Source organism: Limanda limanda, chromosome 12 (genome assembly GCF_963576545.1).
Source record: "Limanda limanda chromosome 12, fLimLim1.1, whole genome shotgun sequence".
In the NCBI taxonomy this organism is placed as follows: domain Eukaryota; kingdom Metazoa; phylum Chordata; class Actinopteri; order Pleuronectiformes; family Pleuronectidae; genus Limanda; species Limanda limanda.
Genome location: NC_083647.1, coordinates 24,455,422 through 24,474,263, shown reverse-complemented (window position 1 = coordinate 24,474,263; position 18,842 = coordinate 24,455,422). Strand labels below are relative to the sequence as shown.

The 18,842-nt window shown below is 43.5% G+C and overlaps 1 protein-coding gene across 1 annotated transcript in view; it reads left to right on the top strand.

The window, feature by feature from the left end:
• Nucleotides 1–18,842, top strand: part of atrn (attractin) — a 122,017-nt gene that overhangs the window by 11,704 nt on the left and 91,471 nt on the right. The window contains exons 2-11 of the mRNA XM_061082527.1: nt 1,723–1,806; nt 3,680–3,793; nt 4,030–4,158; nt 7,614–7,810; nt 10,982–11,150; nt 12,311–12,401; nt 13,210–13,459; nt 13,866–14,049; nt 14,288–14,442; nt 17,249–17,333. Of these exons, the coding sequence (XP_060938510.1) occupies nt 1,723–1,806; nt 3,680–3,793; nt 4,030–4,158; nt 7,614–7,810; nt 10,982–11,150; nt 12,311–12,401; nt 13,210–13,459; nt 13,866–14,049; nt 14,288–14,442; nt 17,249–17,333 (1,458 nt within the window). The remainder of the gene's footprint in view (nt 1–1,722; nt 1,807–3,679; nt 3,794–4,029; nt 4,159–7,613; nt 7,811–10,981; nt 11,151–12,310; nt 12,402–13,209; nt 13,460–13,865; nt 14,050–14,287; nt 14,443–17,248; nt 17,334–18,842) is intronic.

Below are 18,842 nucleotides of genomic sequence, written 5' to 3'. Positions count from 1 at the left end.
TTGTTTGTCTCCTCAGCCCAGAGTCCCAGCTGGCCCTGGTGGCATTAGCACTGAGAGACCTGTAATCACAGCGTCTGTGCACTCGTTAGCTCACCACCGAGTCCTGTGATAGAGCTGTGTGAGTCTGCAGTTTGTGTCATTGTGGAGAAGCGGGTTCGGTCTGATACCGTCTGCAAGTCATCAAGTTTCAGAGATGACACAAGAGCATTTTTGCTTTATAGAGTCATGTGTCCGTGTTGTAAAGTGAACTACACCTGCGGGAGATGTCCAAAGTTCTCTACAACAACATGTTGCAGGACGTGTTGTTGCCAAGATACAAAGCAAGATGCAATTCAGTGGAAGTTGCATTGCTTTGTTTTTACGAGTTTATGTTATCATCACGTGTTGTTGGCTGAAAGTGTGAAAGGACAACTTCCTGTTTGCGATTGTGGGAATGATGGAAATCATGATTTGAGTTTGAGACAGATTATCAGTTTGTCTCAATGTGGAGAACTCCAGCTCTTATCTGTGACTTGTGGTTGTTTTCACCAGCAGACTGAGATCTTTAACTGCCTCTCGCAGCTGAACATGGGAGGAGTGGGTCCTCTGCAGACGCTGCTGTGTTTCGGAACAAGGCTGGGACTGTGTGTGTGTGTGTGTGTGTGTGTGTTAGAAGAGTCACTGCACCCTGAGACCCACATCGGTAATGATACAATCCTGCATCTAAGTGTCCCCTGTGTAATTCAGCTCCTCTGTGCTGCTGTGTCATCAGGCTGGAACTGATCAGGCAATAACAGGCCGGGCTCTGTACTTTACCTCAGCAGCGTTTGTGGCCGACCGGTCGCTTCGGCCTCGGATAATAATTTGCTGTGAGGTTTAATCATCCTCGACCCCGGAGCTGTGCCTGGGTTTGTGTTTACCTGCTGGCTCGGCTCTGCTGATTGGCTCCTGTGTAATAACACTGTGTGGGATCATTTCAGGGCTGAAACCGGGAAGGTGCAGTTTGTATTTCAAGGCTTCGGATGATGACATGAAGCTGGTATCAGCAGTAGAACAGACTCTAAACAGTTAACTGAAATATATATGGAAGGCACATTTATCAGTTTAGTGTATTATAATACACAGAGAGTATAAAACATAAAGAAACTATATATATATATATATATATATATATATATATATATATATATATATATATATATATATATATCAAAAAGAATGATGAGAGCTGCTGCTAACTATTATTTTTTACTACTGAGTTAATGTCTATTGTTAACAACAGTAGTAATAGTGAATATCTGAGACTGTTTCTGTTTCCTGGTGTTTACACAGAAAAGTTAAAGTTACGTGTTACAAAAGTAGAAAGTTTAACATCATTGAATACAGGGGTCATGTGATAAAGAATATAAATATCTGCTTGGTATTATTGTTTAATTAAATAAATGTTTTGTTAAATCTGTAAAAAGTCACTTTAAATCCTTGATTTTCTTTTTTTTTGGTCTATGCACAAATAATTTCATAACTAATTGGATTTTATCAGTTTATTAATGTGTAAAAAAAGGATTTGAGCGAGTTGGACATTCCTCATAAATCACATTATTGCTCCAGCTGAAGTTTCGTACAATCTCTTGCTTTTTATTGTGACTCTAAAACATTTCCCCCTAATTTCAGATTGTTTATATATTAAAAAACGTTTTCCTCAGTAACCTTGAGTCTCTTCCGTCTCCTCCTCCTCTCCTTCAGGCTGACGGGGCCGAACGGAACTCTGAGTGACGGACAAGGAAACTACAAGTACAAGACCAAGTGCACGTGGCTCATCGAGGGAAAGTAAGTGCAGATCCAACACGTCATCAAGACTTTATAACAACAACACAACAATATGCTGCTCGGTTTTAAGAACATGACAATTTGTCTGATACTGACTGAGTCTCTTCAAAAGTTTCTTAAATTAGTGATTATAATACTTTTTTTTCCAAATTACCAAAGAAAATTAGAGATTAAAGAATTTTGTGTATCGGCCGGATAAAAACACAAATTCAACTAAATTCGTGGAACTTGGATTCAGGAAAATAAACAGATCTTTTCAGAGTTGGTTTCATTACAGCAAATTTAAACGCTGAAACCAATATGTCTGTGAAACTCATTATTAGCTGCGATCCGAAAAGTAATATAAATGGAATTCATCAAATGTTCTTCCCCCCCACACACACATGGACTCATAAGGAGCTTGAAGAATCACCACATGAAACGTGAGACATTAAATTAGCTTCTACAAAGGAAGACTTCCTCAAACCCTCTGCTCAGCTGTGAGATATAAAAACTGAGGTCATAACTCAATAATGCACATTTCACTGGTGCTGATAATGATTATTAGATGGAGTCCCCGCTGTGGTCCTTCACTCATAAGATCTGTACAATATCCACAGGGTGATGGATGGACGTTAACGACAAAGCAACTGTGAAGAAATCCAATCCTCCGCCCGTATTGTTCAAGTCAGCAGAACCGCAGCTCGGAGTTATCGATTCAGAGCAACAATTCTTCATTTATCTGGCTCCTCCAACCTGTGAGCTCTTTGATTACATTTACATTTTGGGCTTTGAGCCAAACCTTATTCAGAGGGATTGACCACAGGAGGTCACAGTTACTGTTCGGAAGTGAAACCGCTTCGGGGTTTTCTCTGAACTCCTGACCCCTCCTCCTCCTGGATGGACTCTAATCGCCAGGGCGCCATGTGGCCCGGCGGTTTCATTGCATTCTAATGGCTCTTTCATACGCCGTCTTCAGCCCTCGGGCGGCTCTTGACAGGAGGTTAACGTCTCGACACGTGCATCAAAGTGACCAGAGCACTTGGAAAGTGGTCTCATAAGCCTCCGACGTGCACTCACTTAGAGCTTCCTCTGCAGATGAGTGTGTAGAATCCCTCTGCAGAGACCTGGAGGGAGTGAGGCTGCAGGGCGCCAGTGGTTTCTAACATCTGGACAGTTGCGTGTCTCATAGGTTCCCTGATGATCGTGGCTTTTGAATTGGAATGGGAATGTTTTACTCCTCACTCTTAATTAACTGATCACAAGTCTTCTTTGTGATCAAACCTGGGGGCTGCTGCCATTCTTCGGTTTATCGGAGGAGGAGTGAGTCACTGTTTCACTCTGATAAATGAAATTTCGAGGAGGAAAATGTGACTTTTCATAAAATCCCCTAAATGGGCCTTTGTCCTCCTTCCCCTCCTCCTTTCACTGATTTCATTTCGCGATTTTAACCAAATTTAGAGCCTCGGCATTTTGAAGAATTTCATGAATGTCCTAAATCAAAAACTGATAACACAAGCTTGTTTTTCCTGCCTTGATATGCGATGCTCTTAACTGTAAAAACACTCTGCCAGGGACAGTTAGTTCATTCATTTAGCTCAGCAGCAAGTTTAACTTCTTGTGTGATGTAAAACTTCACTGTTGGATTTATCAGGAGGATTTAACGTTCAACCCAAACACATGATAGTTTATATTACCAATTAAATATATCATTTTATTATTCTGTGATTTGTGATCTGTGATTTCATGCAAACATACAGCAGATAATGTGAACTTTTACATTCAGAACAAACCTTTACAACAACCTAGTGGATTAATAAGTAAATAAGTTATATGTTCAGTCATCTCATGTCAACAATGGCATTCTCATGGTGTTTGTGTGTCTGTGTTCCAGGCCCAACACTGTACTGAGACTGAGGTTCAACCACTTTGCCACCGAGTGCAGCTGGGACCACCTGTACGTGTACGACGGAGACTCCATCTACGCCCCCCTGCTCGCTGCCTTCAGGTACACGTCCTGTGGATCTGTCTGAATAGAGGGAAGATTTCTCGAGGGGAATCTGTGTCTGCTTTATTTTATAATTTCACAATTTTTATGCAAAAACCTGTAAAAACACATCATAGGATTTCAAATTTCTCTAGAGACTTTCTACAGTTTCAGGGATTCTTTTACAAACCACTGCTAAACCATTAAATGACCACATAAAACCAGCCTTCATTTTGCCTCTTGTGTTGTCCCTGCAGTGGTCTCATTGTCCCGGAGCGCTACGGGAACGAGACGGTTCCAGAGGTGGTGTCTCAGTCCGGCTTCGCCCTGCTGCACTTCTTCAGTGACGCTGCCTACAACCTCACCGGCTTCAACATCTCCTACAGGTGAGACAAACACAACAGGACCATGACTCACACTACAAGTCACTTTCACCCTCTTGCCCAAGGACACTGTGGAGTGAGGGAGCCGGGGATCAAACTACCGACCCTGCCCCAAGTCTATATTCCATTTTTAATTATGAACCCCTTGAATGTGATACGTCTCTTAAACCAAAATGATCACATGTGTTTTTATTACAGATGAACTTGTTAGAGATAGATCAAATCCCTTTTCCCTTTGCCAGTAGAAGAGTGGTCCTGTCTGTTTTTTCCCCAGTGCTCTTCACTGCTGCATCTTGCACAATTAGAATAAGATAATAATTATTGCATGTGGTTACTAAGATGTAGAAAATAATAAGTACACAAATGCTCATTGCTGTTTACCTGCCAACCCCCTGAAGTTCTGTACGTGTCATGTCTTGATCGATTCTGTTCTCATTGCAAAAGCTGAATGTTGGTCTGCTTTACGACCATTGGAAAACAGGTTTTACACGAGTTGAGGTTAATTTCAACAACAGGCTGTTCCTTCCAAACAGATTCAAACATTTTTATTAGATCTGGTCATTTGTTTTTTTAGTGAAGGGAGTTTCCTCATATCACGTTGCTCCTGAGCTTCTGCAGCCGAGTGCGTTCTGCTGCCAAACGGTTGAGTCTGTATCTCTGAGAGTCGACAACATGCATCCAGGCTGAAGTCAGCCACCGAATCACACGTGTGTTGATACTAACTCCTGAGAAGAAACGCTCGGTGCAAATGATTTCTGTTTCTCACGGTGTCGAAAGGCCCACTTCCCTCCCTCAGAACACAATGACTCACACACACTTATTACTTTCTGCATGATTCACTCTGCACACGGACACGACCGCTGTGACGGCACTTTAGCAAGAGGACAGATGTCAGCATGTGTTTTTTACATTGGGTCATTACACCAGCATCGAACTGTGGCTTGTGTTGGTGAGGCAGCACAGTCAGCATATTATACCTTCTTCCTTTGGAGGGACACTGACGAGAGCATCACTCGGATCAATGTAATAATCTGAGTGAGTGGAGAATATAAATGTTTACGACTGCTGCTGCTTTAAATGCTTGTTTGAATTTCTATCAATTCAATTTCCCCTGAATATCTTTACATTTTTGTAAGGATTATAGGTTCAAATTGAAATTTAGATTAATTTATATAGAACTATAATCGAGGTAAAGTCATTTTCTCTTTTAGATCTGGAAGTTTCATTGTGATTAATTGACCTGTATATAGCTCAGGCTCCTCAAACTAAACATAGAAAGATTCTGCTCCAGTCGGTTCAACTGGGATTAAAAGGATCGATATTCTAAAAGCCGAGGTGGAGCCTGTCTCTTCCAAACATCTGCAAAAAGGACACAATGGCCCCCTGCGTTCTTTCCACCCCCCTCGCTCATTGGTAGCGTCACCATGGCGATGGGATTGAAGTTGGGCAGAGAAGCGCCGAGTCGGATGAAAGGATGAAAGTGCGCCCCCCGGGCCCCTCGGTCTCTAGTGTGTGTGGAAGAGGTGGCGAAGGAGACTGAACATCAAACCCTCCGACGGCTGAAGGAACATGAAAGAGCAGCGACGGCCCCGGCGTGTTCGTCTGTCTCCGTCCAACACGCTCGTCTTCAGGACCCAGAGGGGAAACTTCACCTTCTTCACTTCGGTCTCCTGCTTTGATGGATAATGTTTTGTTTAATTAGAGTTTTACTGTTGTTTACTCGTCGTTACTCCAGCGGTTTCTGCTCTTGTCCAATGTTTACAGTTTATTTTTCATGTTTACACAAGGAAACTGTGTTTGCTTCTTGTTTCTTGGTTTTCTCTCCCTTCATTCGTAGGTTAAGGGTGGGGATAGTTATGTTAGTGTCTCATGTGAATCCATTAGGATAAGAAACTGAGATGACATTAATTCTGATATGGTTACCATGGTAACTCTGTGAGCATAACATGCTGGCTGGAAGCTTTTCTTCACCAAACCCACAGAAGAGTGACTCTCTGACTTCTCCTGCTGAGCCTGAATCGAACCAATCAGGACTCAATAACAGGACCGAGACATTCAAATCAGAGTCTGAGCAATATGGATTTTTGTCACAGTATTATATCATATTTTATAATTTTTTTAGTATACTGTCTTTAAATTTCAGATGTTGATTAAAAATATAAAAGCTCTTATTCCAGAGAAATGTAGAAATCGAGGTTTAACCATAAACTTTGTTATAAATAACTAGAATAAAGAGGAAACAAATGTAACCTGATTGCAAAAATTATAATATATAAAATGTAAAGAGGTTTATTGTTTATTCTGTAAAATCAAAGTTTGTGTATCTGCAAATATAAGCAGGACTCCAGCTGAATGGACTTTAACATTTTAAAACTGTATTAAATGTAGTTTTAAACACAAGCTGCTTATGAACCAACTTTAATGCAATTTTACTACATTTTAAAAGTACAATCATCAAACATTTTTTATTAAAGGATTTACACTTGAGTTTAACCTTGATGCTTTATCACATACATGTCAGCAGAATCAGTGGGTTGTTGCTGAGTCGGACTCTGAGGCCACAATCACAGATCTATAAACTTATAAAAGTCTTATCTGTTTGACCTCATGAGTAAAAATTAACTTTTCCACTCTTCCTCATTGCTGCAGTTCTGTTTTTTTTTCTGGGTCCAACATTATCTCGACAGCTCCACTGGAATTTAGACAGAAGCTCTTTATTTACCCGTTGCCATGGTGACTCGAAGGATCTCTGCTCTATTGATAAAGGTTTTTTATTTCCATTCAGCCAAACGCAGGGAGAACACACTCAGAACTGACTGAACTAATAAAGATCAGTTTCTCTGCTCAGGATTCATCATCTCAGAGTTCAGGGTCCAGACTCAGACTTTGGTAATATCTGTTTTCTGAAACCAGCGTCAGCCGTGAGGTTTGTTTTACTCTATTCACTCATCGTCGGCTGGTTTGTGCCAAATGAGAGAAAGAAGAAAACTGGTCACCAGCCATTATGAATTAATGGATTTTGAGATATTTGTTCACTGACTCCTAACAGAGGAGATAAAGGTACGAAGACGACCTCATACTTTCAAACCTGAAAGACGCTGTCGTTGTTTTACTGCATTTGGGGCGTGTCTTACCATCTGCTCTGCGGTGACTTGATATCTTCCAGTAACTTCAGCCGGTAGTTCGATGCCGTCTGAGTGCAGGCGGCCCTCTGAGAAGACTTGACAAGTGTTGAGGCAGGTGCTTGACCAACTGATCAGGGAGGAGGACGCCAGCAGCCACACGTTCAGCTGTCTGGAAGCTGGAAGCTGCAGATTCCAGCCTCCAGCCTGCAGACAGCTGAGCCACTCCTTCCACTGAAGCACATCCAACTCCCCAGTTTAAAGGTTATCCTGATATTTCATTCACAGACTTCAACCCTTTGCCTCTCTCTCTCTCTCTCTCCCACCCTCCCTCAGTGTGAATTCCTGTCCCAACAACTGCTCGGGCCACGGCGAGTGTCGGGTGGGGAACTCCAGTTCTCCGGTGCTCTGCGAGTGTGAAGCCAACTGGAAGGGAGACGCCTGCGACGTCCCGTACTGCCTGGCCGACTGCGGCTCCCCCGAGCGCGGCCGCTGCCAGGACCAGGCCTGCGTCTGCAACCCGGGATGGCAAGGTGGGCCGGCGCTTGCATAGCTTCGCTTGCCAGTGGATGTGACCTCATTGTCTCACGCAATGCGCTGGTTTGAGTAACCACGATGTCATCGAGCTGGCCTCGGCAGGCCCACGCACGCCAAATACCCCTCAGCTATTGAGATAAGCTCTCCACTGGGCCTGCATTAGAATGAGCAGTGGCTCTGCTGCCATACATTTAAACTGCCAAGATTCACTTTCACCAGCCAAAAAGTGATTAATACAGGATATCTGTGGAAACACACTGCGTCTCCTTCCTATTTCTAATTGATTTGGTGCTGCAGTTATGGCGCTTTTAGTAATAACCAAACCGAAGATTAGAGGTAACAACTCGGCCTCTGTTTTGGTTTCTGTGTGGTACAGAGCTGCTGGATCTCAGTCAGTGTGAAGTGATTAGAGCTGAGAACAGTGACATACTGAGGGACTGTATAATTAGCTCAGTTCCAGACCACCGATTCATCGCCCACATCTTAGACTTCTTCAGCAATTCATATAGAATGAATGGAGTGAACGGAAACGCCAATTCAGGCTAATTATCAGGCTAATTTATAACTGAAGTAGTCGTATAATCCGGTAAAGTGCCCTGAGTACGACCCTCTGAGGATGAATGCTCATGTAATTATTAAAAACATATGATTTAGAGGGAAAAACAATAAGTTGAGGATGAGGTCTCTGCCTGTCGACCCTCCACTGCTGATCAGCACGGAGCCATTTCTCATCAGACGTCTCATCTTGCTTCACTTGAAAGTGTAAAAATCGTATCACAGTCCAAATACTACATGTCTTCGGACAGTGGGATGGAGACAGAGTCCCTGTGGGAAACAGACATGGAGACAACATGCAACCTCCACACAGAAGGAAGTGGGTCGAACCTGCATTCAAACCTTTTCTTCCTTTACACCAAGACCTGGAATAAATGAGGAGAACAGCAGTTCAGCAAAGCTAAGCTGCTCTATAGAAGTAGTTTGAGGTTTGTTATAGAATCAGAATCAGAAAAGATGTATTGCCAAGTAGGTTTACACCTACCTGGAATTTTCTTTGGTGAAAAGGTGCATACATTTAACATAAAGCATAAAAACACAATAAGTACTTCCCATAAGAAAGAAATAACTGTATATAAACCAAATATATATATATACAAGACATAAAAGTTAAATAAAGAGTAAAATGCAAAAACAGATATATACAGGATATAAAAAGTTAAATGCAAAGCAGGAGAGAAATGGGGATGTGCAATATGCAATATACTGTTATGTTATGTGTGTTAATGTAACACAGAATTGACACGTGGGTGCGGGATAAGAGTCCAAGTCAGGTGGGGGTCCCGGGCCTTGTCAATAAGGCCAACTGCAGCAGGGAAGAAGCTGGTCTTGTGGCGAGCGGTTTTAGTCCTGAGGCGGGCGGTTTTCTGTCCCGCCTCAGTCCTGAAATATCCTGAATGATAATGATTCCATTAATCTAGATTTTGCCTGTTTATCAGTTGATTCAACCCAGTTTACACCCCCCCCCTGCCTCCATCTGCTCCACCTGTTGCATTTAGATAAACTCTGATTAGTTCTCTCATTTTGAATCACGAATATAGTTTTTATTTTATGTTATATGACGATGACCTGCCATTACTATACTTTTTTTTAATCCATCCATATGGGCCTAAGCACTCTATTAGTTCTTCCACGGCTCCACTGCGCACAAGCCGAGACAACAGCTTAATTTAACTGCAGTTATATCAGCAGCTCAGTGTGCTCATGATCTAATTACCAAAGCTGAGGGAGTCGGGGAAACAGACTGGCAATTTTTTTTTTTTTAAGCCTTTATTACCCTGTCATGGTGTTTTAGTCGGAGAATAGGACACTTAGTGCACTCGCTGCTGCTCTCTTCCACATGAACTTGTTCTCTAACCAACTCGTGCACAAGCAGAGACAGATGCTCGGTAAAATCCAGCCGTGCATTCAGTCTCCTTCACAGATGTGTAGCTTCTGCAAACTGCTTCTTAAAGGGAGGAGACGTCCAGCTTCTGCTTTATGGAAATGCCAGCTCGGTGCCAAGGTAGTTGAGTTTGCTCAGTGATGCTGGAGTCGAGGGATATTCTCCTCCTCCGCTGACCAAAACAAAGAGCAGGATGGTTGACGTGACCTTGATTGTTCCAGTGAATCACAACACTTCCTGTCACGTGGTCACCTCTGCATTGTTTTAAATACATCAATAAGGAAATCCCCTCCCGTCCAGTGGTTTACATCCTGTCCTGCCTAGCACTAATGAGCTGCTGGATGTTTTATTCCAGGCAGGTTTCTCTTATCATCCTTTCATCAGGTGAGGATGTGTCGAGATGAGATGAACCGGATCAAACGGCTGCCCTGAGACCTCGCCACAGCGTGTGAGATTCAAACCATCGACAGGCCGAGGGCGAGCTTTCTATTTCTGGCCGTTGCAGTTGTTGCCCAAAAAACTGCAAAAAAGAATCCTTTCCTCCTTCATTCAGGAGCGATTTCCGGTTTATGCTGGTGTTATTGTTCTCGGCCAGTCAGAGGGGAAGGCAGCTTTGGTCAAAACAATTGTCTCTAATGAAATATTCCACTCCAATACGTCTGACCTTAGAATCATGATGCTTTTTCAGTGTTTCTTTCCTCCTGTGGTGGGTTTTAAAGGTTGTTTGTGAACGTTAAAGTTAAAAAGCCATAAGAAAAAGCAAGTGTTTGAGACACAGGCTGAACAGAGGAGCAGCAGCAGTGGACAGTGTGAGGACAGCTTGTAAACACAAACTAAAACTATCCACTTGAATAAAAAAAGCATCGCCAGACTCACTTATCCGAAGCCTGAAAAACGTCCTTTAACTTTTCTGCCTTCCTATTAATGCCTTGCTTTCATAATTTAATAAACTCAACACATTTCGGATCGTAACTCGTTCATTTCAGCGAGAGCAGATGGTCACAGTTTCCTGTTCACTCTTCCCTGACTGCAGGACATTAATGTGAAGTAATGAAACCTGTGAGAGTTTAATCCACTAATACAGCAACTCTTTCACAAGCTAGAAATCTGGTGGAATGATCACCTAAAAGGTTTATGGGGGTTCGTTTATCGGGTTTATCACAAATGCAGAATTGTTTAGTCTCCATTCAAGCCTTGATTCTCTTTGTGGTTTCTGTTTTCTCCTCAGCTCCAGACTGCTCCGTCTCAGCTCCTGCAAACTCCTCCTTCTGGACCCGGGAGGAGTTCACCGAGGCTGGGCTGGCGAAGGCCGCCCACAAGGCCGTGGTGGACCAGGGCATCATGTGGGTCATCGGGGGTTACGTCTTCAACGCCTCTGACTATCACGTGGTCAAAGCGTAAGTGCTGAGCATCAACAGGAGGAGTTTAGGTGTTTGGCTTCTCCTCATCACGCTTGAAACACAGCGTCTCTGTTTCTAGGAATTAAATTATTTTTAACTTAACGTAAACCAAGTGCTTTCGTATTACTCGGCTGCCGTGGTCATCAGGAAGAAGCCACAGGACTTCCTGATGCTTGTAAATGAAGAAGAAACGGGACAGAGCTCTGCACAGTCGTGAAAAGACATTATTAAAACCATGAAATTACAGGATGGCTGCTGCTCCTCCGCCCTGAACTCCACCCAGTAAAGATCCCACTGATTCCCTTGACTCATGTTTTGGTTTCACGGTCTGCTGGCCGGCGAAGGTCTCATTTTATTTCTGTCCAGGGTCTTTTATACAAGACTGTAAAAGATCTTTCAGCCAATGTTAACACAACTTCTTATATTTGTTGTTCTGACATATTCGGCCAATATCATAAATATCCTTCACAGCGTCACTTTTTAGACCGTACAACCGAGGTATATGAAAGACTTGGTCCGAGCTCATGATGATGTCATGATAACAATCAAAGCATTTCCTGTGAGGTCATCGGTTGGTTGTTTTAGGAGGATTCAGTCGTTAGAGGTCATTGAAAGTTTGGAACCTTGATTGAGACAAATCTATTCGGACACTTCTGTGGTTTTATCAAACGCAGTCTGTCGTGTGGTATTATAGTTTATGTTTGAGTGTGGAAGCAACAAAAAAATGATAATTGATAATGATGATGATAATAATCAATAATTGCAAATGTGTTTCTGACTTGAAAGTTTCCCTTCTGCTTTATTTACGGATCTTATTCCATTCTGCATTCAATGATTCAAGCAGTTTCCTGATGTTGTTCCTCTTCATGGGGATCTAGAATTTAAATCTAGATCTGTGTTAAAAAGACAAACCGTTTGGAGTCAGGTGTTCCCCACGGACTCTATTTTTGTCCGGCTTCATACGTTATCACAGACTATGTCCCAGATACATATTTATATATTTAGAGATCCAGAAACTCGCTCATCAAGCCTTGAAGGTAGTCGTTTTCTTCTCCTTGGATGTGTAAAAATGAGCACAGATGAGACGAGGACACATTCATATAAAACCTTTGAGACGCTGTAACGCTCACCACGTGTTTCCTGTTCCCTCTGCTCAGGTACAACCTCAGCAGCAGGAGGTGGCTGAGCCTGGAACCCTCCGTGGACGCCGTCACGCCTCGATACGGCCACTCGCTGGCTCTGCACGAGGTTTGTGGAGGAACTCGCTTCTACACTGAGACACAGACGTAACACAAAATGATGATCAGTGTGCGTTTCACATGCATGTGTTTGCGAATACAACTTCAAAGAGGATAAGAACATAACAGATGACAACTAAATTAAATCGAGGCGCTGGCAGAAACTCCCCAATCTGCTATTCATGCTTTCAGCGGTGTCTGTTTGTTGTCTGGAACTAATATCTAAATCTCTGGGTTTTTTGATATACTGCAGTGAAGTGGTGAAGCAGTTTCTCCTCAGCCAAAAAGACTGTTAGCAGCTGCTGATGGAATAATAAATTACAGCGAGAGAGAGGGAGAGAGAGAGAGGAGGATTCACAGGAAGACGCAGGCTGTCTGCTCTGTGGTTTGGGAGAACAGCGTTTGGGCTGCGGCGTTTGTAATGAACAAATTGCATCACAGCGTGTGTGAATGTGTCTTGAAAGATAATGTGGGCTCGCCAGACAAATCTGAAATGAAATCAGTGTCGATACAAAACGGATGGAGCTGATGAAAGTCTCTCAGGAGGACGGAGCCGCGCCGGTTTGTACGAAGCTGAATCTGCTCCGTCACCTTGGAATGAACAATGAGAAACACAAAACCTTTCTGTCATTGAGCTGATGTTACATGTGAAACTGAGAAATACAGCACGTTCCAATATTTTCTTACAATTTCTTAAACTAAGCTTTTCTTTGTCGGAAAATACAATCCAGAACTGAACTTGAATACATCAAGTTCCATTGATTTATTTATTCAGTTTTTAGGATCTAATTCTGCTCCACTCGTGCTCTTTGTTCCAGGGAAAGATCTTCATGTACGGAGGAAAGATCGACTCCTCGGGAAACGTGTCCAGCCAGCTCTGGGTTTTCTACATCCAGAACCAGACCTGGGTCCTCCTGACCCCCCGGGCCAAGGAGCAGTACGCTGTGGTGGGACACTCCGCCCACATTGTGCCTCCCTCCCAGGAGGGGGGCGACCCCATCATGCTGGTTCTGTTCGGACACTGTCCTCTGTACGGTTACATCAGCCAGGTCCAGGAGTACAACATCGGTAAGCTGGATGTGACTTTTATGGATTTTTTATATTTCAGTTTATAACAACGGCAAAGTAAATCTGAAAACATGAAGCTAACGAGTTTTTGGTTTTCATCCAATCCACCAAACACATTGGCAGGAAACCAGACTTCATTAAATTAAATTTATCTCGTGTTGGCTCACAAATAATTTGATAATCTTCACCTGAGGAGTCACCAATACAATCTGATGACTTTCTGATATTACACTTGTACTTATAATGGGTTTTATGAGCAATACTACAAATACTTGTATCAGTTTATCTCTCTTCCACTTGCACATCCCTGCTGGCGCCAAAATCTCAATCCCCCACTAACACACTCTGAGACCTTGGATTGATTTCCCTGTTGCTCAGTGAAAGCTCCTCTTGTGTGACCCTGCAGCCAAGAACACGTGGAGCATGGTGTCCACGGACGGAGCGCTGGTCCAGGGCGGCTACGGCCACAGCAGCGTCTTCGACCCGGGCACCAGAGGCATCTACATCCACGGCGGCTACAAGGCCTTCAGCGCCACCAAGTACGGCTTGGCTGGAGACCTGTACAAGTTCGACGTAGACAAGAGGAAGTGGTGAGCTCTTCTGTTTGATGACACACGATACTGGTCATACTTTGTTTTTTGTTTTCTACATCTTCAGGCCTAAAAGTTTATTAGAACTGCCGAAAGCTGATCGATAGATTGTGACACTGTAACACAAATGGACAGAACTTTGTAGAAGGAGCTAGTTCTCAAGAAAAGTTGTAACAGCAGATAAAACTCACAGCTTTTCTGAACTTTTACCAACAACCATCACTGTGCGTGTGTGTAGGACGATCCTGAGAGACAGCGGCTTCTTCCGGTACCTCCACACGGCCGTGATCGTGAGCGGAGCGATGCTGGTGTTCGGAGGAAACACACACAATGACACGTCCATGAGCCATGGCGCCAAGTGCTTCTCCTCCGACTTCCTGGCCTACAGTCTGGGTGTGTAACACACACACACACACTCACACACACACTCCCAGCCACACAACAGCAGCTCCTGCACTCCTCTCTCCTCGCCGCCCTTCTGCATCATCTGTTTGTTTTCCTGCACCGAGCTGCTTTGCATTCACACGGTCGCTCGGACTCTCACTCGGGAGCTCTTCAGCTCGGCCGCAGTGTTTTGTTGTCGGACATTGAGCGGCTCCGCTGAGCCGAGAGAAGGTCAAACGCTGCAGCTCGATGTACACGAGTGGTAAACTGCAGCCGGCGCTCGTACAAAAGAAGCCTAATGATGTGGGGTGTAGTGGTTCGGCCTGCTCACACTCCCAGTTTAAATCTGTAAGTTTATGTATGAGATGTGTGTACGTGAATCTGATAGAGCCTGAAAACCCGATTTTCCAGCCACAGACAAATTCTAGAACTGATCTGAGCAAATCTGTTCCATCGTCAAATCGTTGTGTGAACTCCTCAAAGACGAGATTCCAGAGGCTCACTGTCACATCGCCTATTCTGACGAGATTTCTCTTGGGGTAAAACTAGTCAGGTCTTCAGGGGAGAAAATGGCCGATGAGATTATGGAGAGATTCTCGTGGAGCTGCAGTTCACACTTCCAGGTGAAGGTAAACACAGAGTGATGGAAGCTCAGACCAGAGGCCTCAGGGGTTTAATCTCAGGTCCCTAATGTTCCACCCTGTGTTTATTCTGGCGCTTACTTCTCTTTACTGCTGAGATGCCCTCGGTCGAGATGCTTCAGCCTCAGCTCGTGTCCCAGCAGAGAGAAGAGCGATGGATTCATTGGTTCATTGTGAATGTTGTCGATGGTTGTGTAACTAATTCCAACCGGATTTTAAAGTTGGTTTTCGGTGCTCGGTCAGAAACTCTCCTGCCATCCTCATCAACCGGCCTCCTCCCTCCGCAGCGCTGTCATAAGCCGCTCATTAATCGTAGACTTCACTCCGCCTGGATGTGGGGGGGGACTCCTGCCGTGGAATGGCCCCAAGACATTCTGTTTTCCTGTGTCATTACCAAGATGATTGACAGGAAGCAGAATGAAAATCTCAGTGGCACAGGCTACCCCCCCTCCGCTCCTCTCCCCTCCCTGTGCAATCTGATTTTGTTCATGAGAATTGCATGCTGGGACTTTTGCGAGTGGCGTGAAGGCGAAGGCAGCAGCTGCACGTGTAGCGACAGCTCGTGAGTTTAACTCTCGGTGAGGTTACCACATGTCCTCGCTTGATTGGCTCAATGAGATTAAGTCATCTGACGCTCGTCACTACAGGAAGTGACTTGTTGTCATGACTTCCCTTTTATAGAAATTAAAAAACCTCAAATATTCTTTTACCCTTAATTACTCCTGACCTCCCACTTTGTCTTTGAGCAAAAAAAGGACTAGCCAACAATTATTTTCGCCCACACACACACACACACACACACACACACACACACACACACACGCACACACACACACCAGCTGTAGCAGCTACCTAATCGTCCGGTGATTACAGCGGAGATGGACCGCACATCGAGGACTAATTGCCGCTCCTTAACGAGCCGAACTCGATCAGAGCGTGGGATCTCAGGGCCGTCCGCTGGCCTGACATTGGTGGACGGTGTGGTAATCAATCCCAATGCACCACTCGGTCTGCAGTACCGCTGTGTGACAGCAGAGGGCGCTGCCTGCCTGTGAACTATGAGCTCTCCTCCTCTCCTCCTCTGGGAGAAGATGATGACTTGCACTGCATTGTTCCCACTGAAGGTGATGTACTGCAGTCGTTCCTCTGTGCTCCAGCTGCTTTGACTTTCAGCCTCACATGTCGGGTCTGTCTGTGTTTCTTTTTGTCTGTGCTGACACATGATGGGTTCACACACACTGTCGCACACTGACACACACTGACACACACACTAGGAGCTTCATATAGAAGCAGACCTAAAGGAATCCATTACCAGACTCTGTCATTTATTTAACCAGGATCCTGTGACGCTGTGCTTTAGAGGTGAACACATCTCAGCGTCCGACTCAATCTGAGGTGCATTTTGTTGAAGGGTTATTTATTTTAACAGTTCCTCTTATATTCAGTAGACAGGTGGACGGATTTCAACATGTTGCTCGGCTCTTGTCCACATGGAAATGCAGTTATGCACCATGTTTCAGCCTGTTTTCATATCAGCAAATAACAAATTAAACTTGAACAAACATTGGTGTGATAAGAACTCCCTCTAATTAATTTGATGTAGACTTTGTAGGTAAGTCAATGTCCTGTCCAACAAACACTGAGGAGGCAGGGACAGATACTGCAGCCAGCCACCAGGGGGCGATCAAGCAGTCACGCCATTCCATCTTTAATTTACATCTTTATGAATCTTTAAGAAAACCCAGCCCTGAATGTTTGTGTATCAACACGCAAATGCTCCTGTTTCACCTCATTTCATTTCTCATCTATTGACCAAAGGAAGTGTGATAGGAAACATTCCTAAAATGTTTTTAAAAAAGCGGGGAATCAAACCGGGTTGACTTCTGAGCCACTAACGTAATTATTGAATGAGATCATCTTCAATGGATGTCAGAGAAACACATTCACTTGCCTGCATCGCTGCTCCTCTGGCCCCTCGGCCCCTCGGCCCCCCGGCGACTCGGTCAAGGACATTTTCCTCCAGCCGAGCTGTTGATTGACAACAGGATATGAGGCGTTAAAGGTCTCGCTCGCCACCAGAGGCGTGTCAGCTGCTGGAGACGCGTGTGATTGAACATGTGGGAGCAGGTCAACAGTCTGACCTCCCTGTCTCTCTGTCTCTCTTGTCTCTGCAGCGTGTGATGAGTGGACCGTGCTGCCTCGACCGGACCTCTACAACGACGTCAACCGCTTCGGCCACTCGGCGGTCTTCAGTGACAGGTACGCACTCCGGAGCACAGCTTCATAGAGGGACACGCTTAATGGATGGTTATTTTTAATTTAAATATTTTTAAATAGTAAATGAAGTGGTTCACAGTGAGTTGTACAGATACTGAACGAATGGATGAATTAAAATGTAGACATCTATTTAATCATCGCATTATATCCTGGACACGAGAGTGTAATTAACCTGCTGGGATCTGCTTCTGAAGTGAGGGTATTAATTTACAGTCTAAACATATCAGATACTAATATGAGGCGTTCTTATGAACCTGATTTCTGAACAAGAAGTCACGTTTATGATTTCAGGTCTGGATTAAAGCCTGATCAGTTTATCAATTAGTCAATTAAAAATTGACCCATATGAGCCTTCAACAGTCAACGTTCACATAGAAACATGTTTATATGCTATATTAATTTAATTCAGTTCGATATATTTGAAAGATAGATAGATAGATAGATAGATAGATAGATAGATAGATAGATAGATAGATAGATAGATAGATAGATAGATAGATAGATAGATAGATTACTTTATTCATCCCCGAAGGGAAATTAAGTCGTCATAGCAGCCGGTATATGTGAATACAATAAAATACAATACAATAGAATAAAATAAAAAATGATTGAGGTAGAAAGAATAAAAAAACAGAAACACAAGATAAAATAGGTAGATAAGGTGCAGTGGCAAGATGATGGTAAAAGTACTGATGTTATGATGGTAATGTTATTGTTAGACAGTATATAAAAATATTACAGTATGTATAGTATATAATATAACATTATATATATTATATTTGTGTTCTCTTATCTTGGCCAAACACTTGATGCTGTTGTTTCCTCTATTTGTATGTTGCTATACATTGAAAATACACATTACTCCCTAAATATAAAATATGAATGAAGCGAGTACAGTAGAAATCAGACATGTCTCTGCAGTTCATGAAAACATGTTCTTTGAGTTTTCATATTCAACCTGATTTCTCTCCCTAACCTAGTTTCTCATGAGCTTGTAAACCAGGGTGACAGGTTCTATTCCCTCCGTGGCCCACATGTGTTTAATTATGCACTCATGGTATTTAATGTATGTTGAAATGAACATGTGATGTAACCAGACGTGTTCAGTACGTACAGTAGCTGCATTAGATGGAATTATGAGCTGGAATGTGATTTTTTTTCTTTTGAGGTCGACATGTTTCAGCTTCTCTGAAGGGAGATTACAGTTTCCCCTGTTTCTTTTATTCATGATCACATCCTTGTTGTTTTTATCTGATTCATGAAGTCAAGCTCAAAACAATACGGTCGTTACCACTTAAATATTCATTTCAAACCATGGACTGTTAATAATGATGCACGACACGTCTCCACTTCCTCCCGTTGTGAAGAAACTCAGCTCAAATATCTCTGCATTCTATCATCTTGTGCTTTTGACGTCAGTTGGAGGCGGAGTCTGTGCAGCAGAGATCCAAGGATGACAGAAAAAATTGATTTTAGTTGGGTTCAAAACAA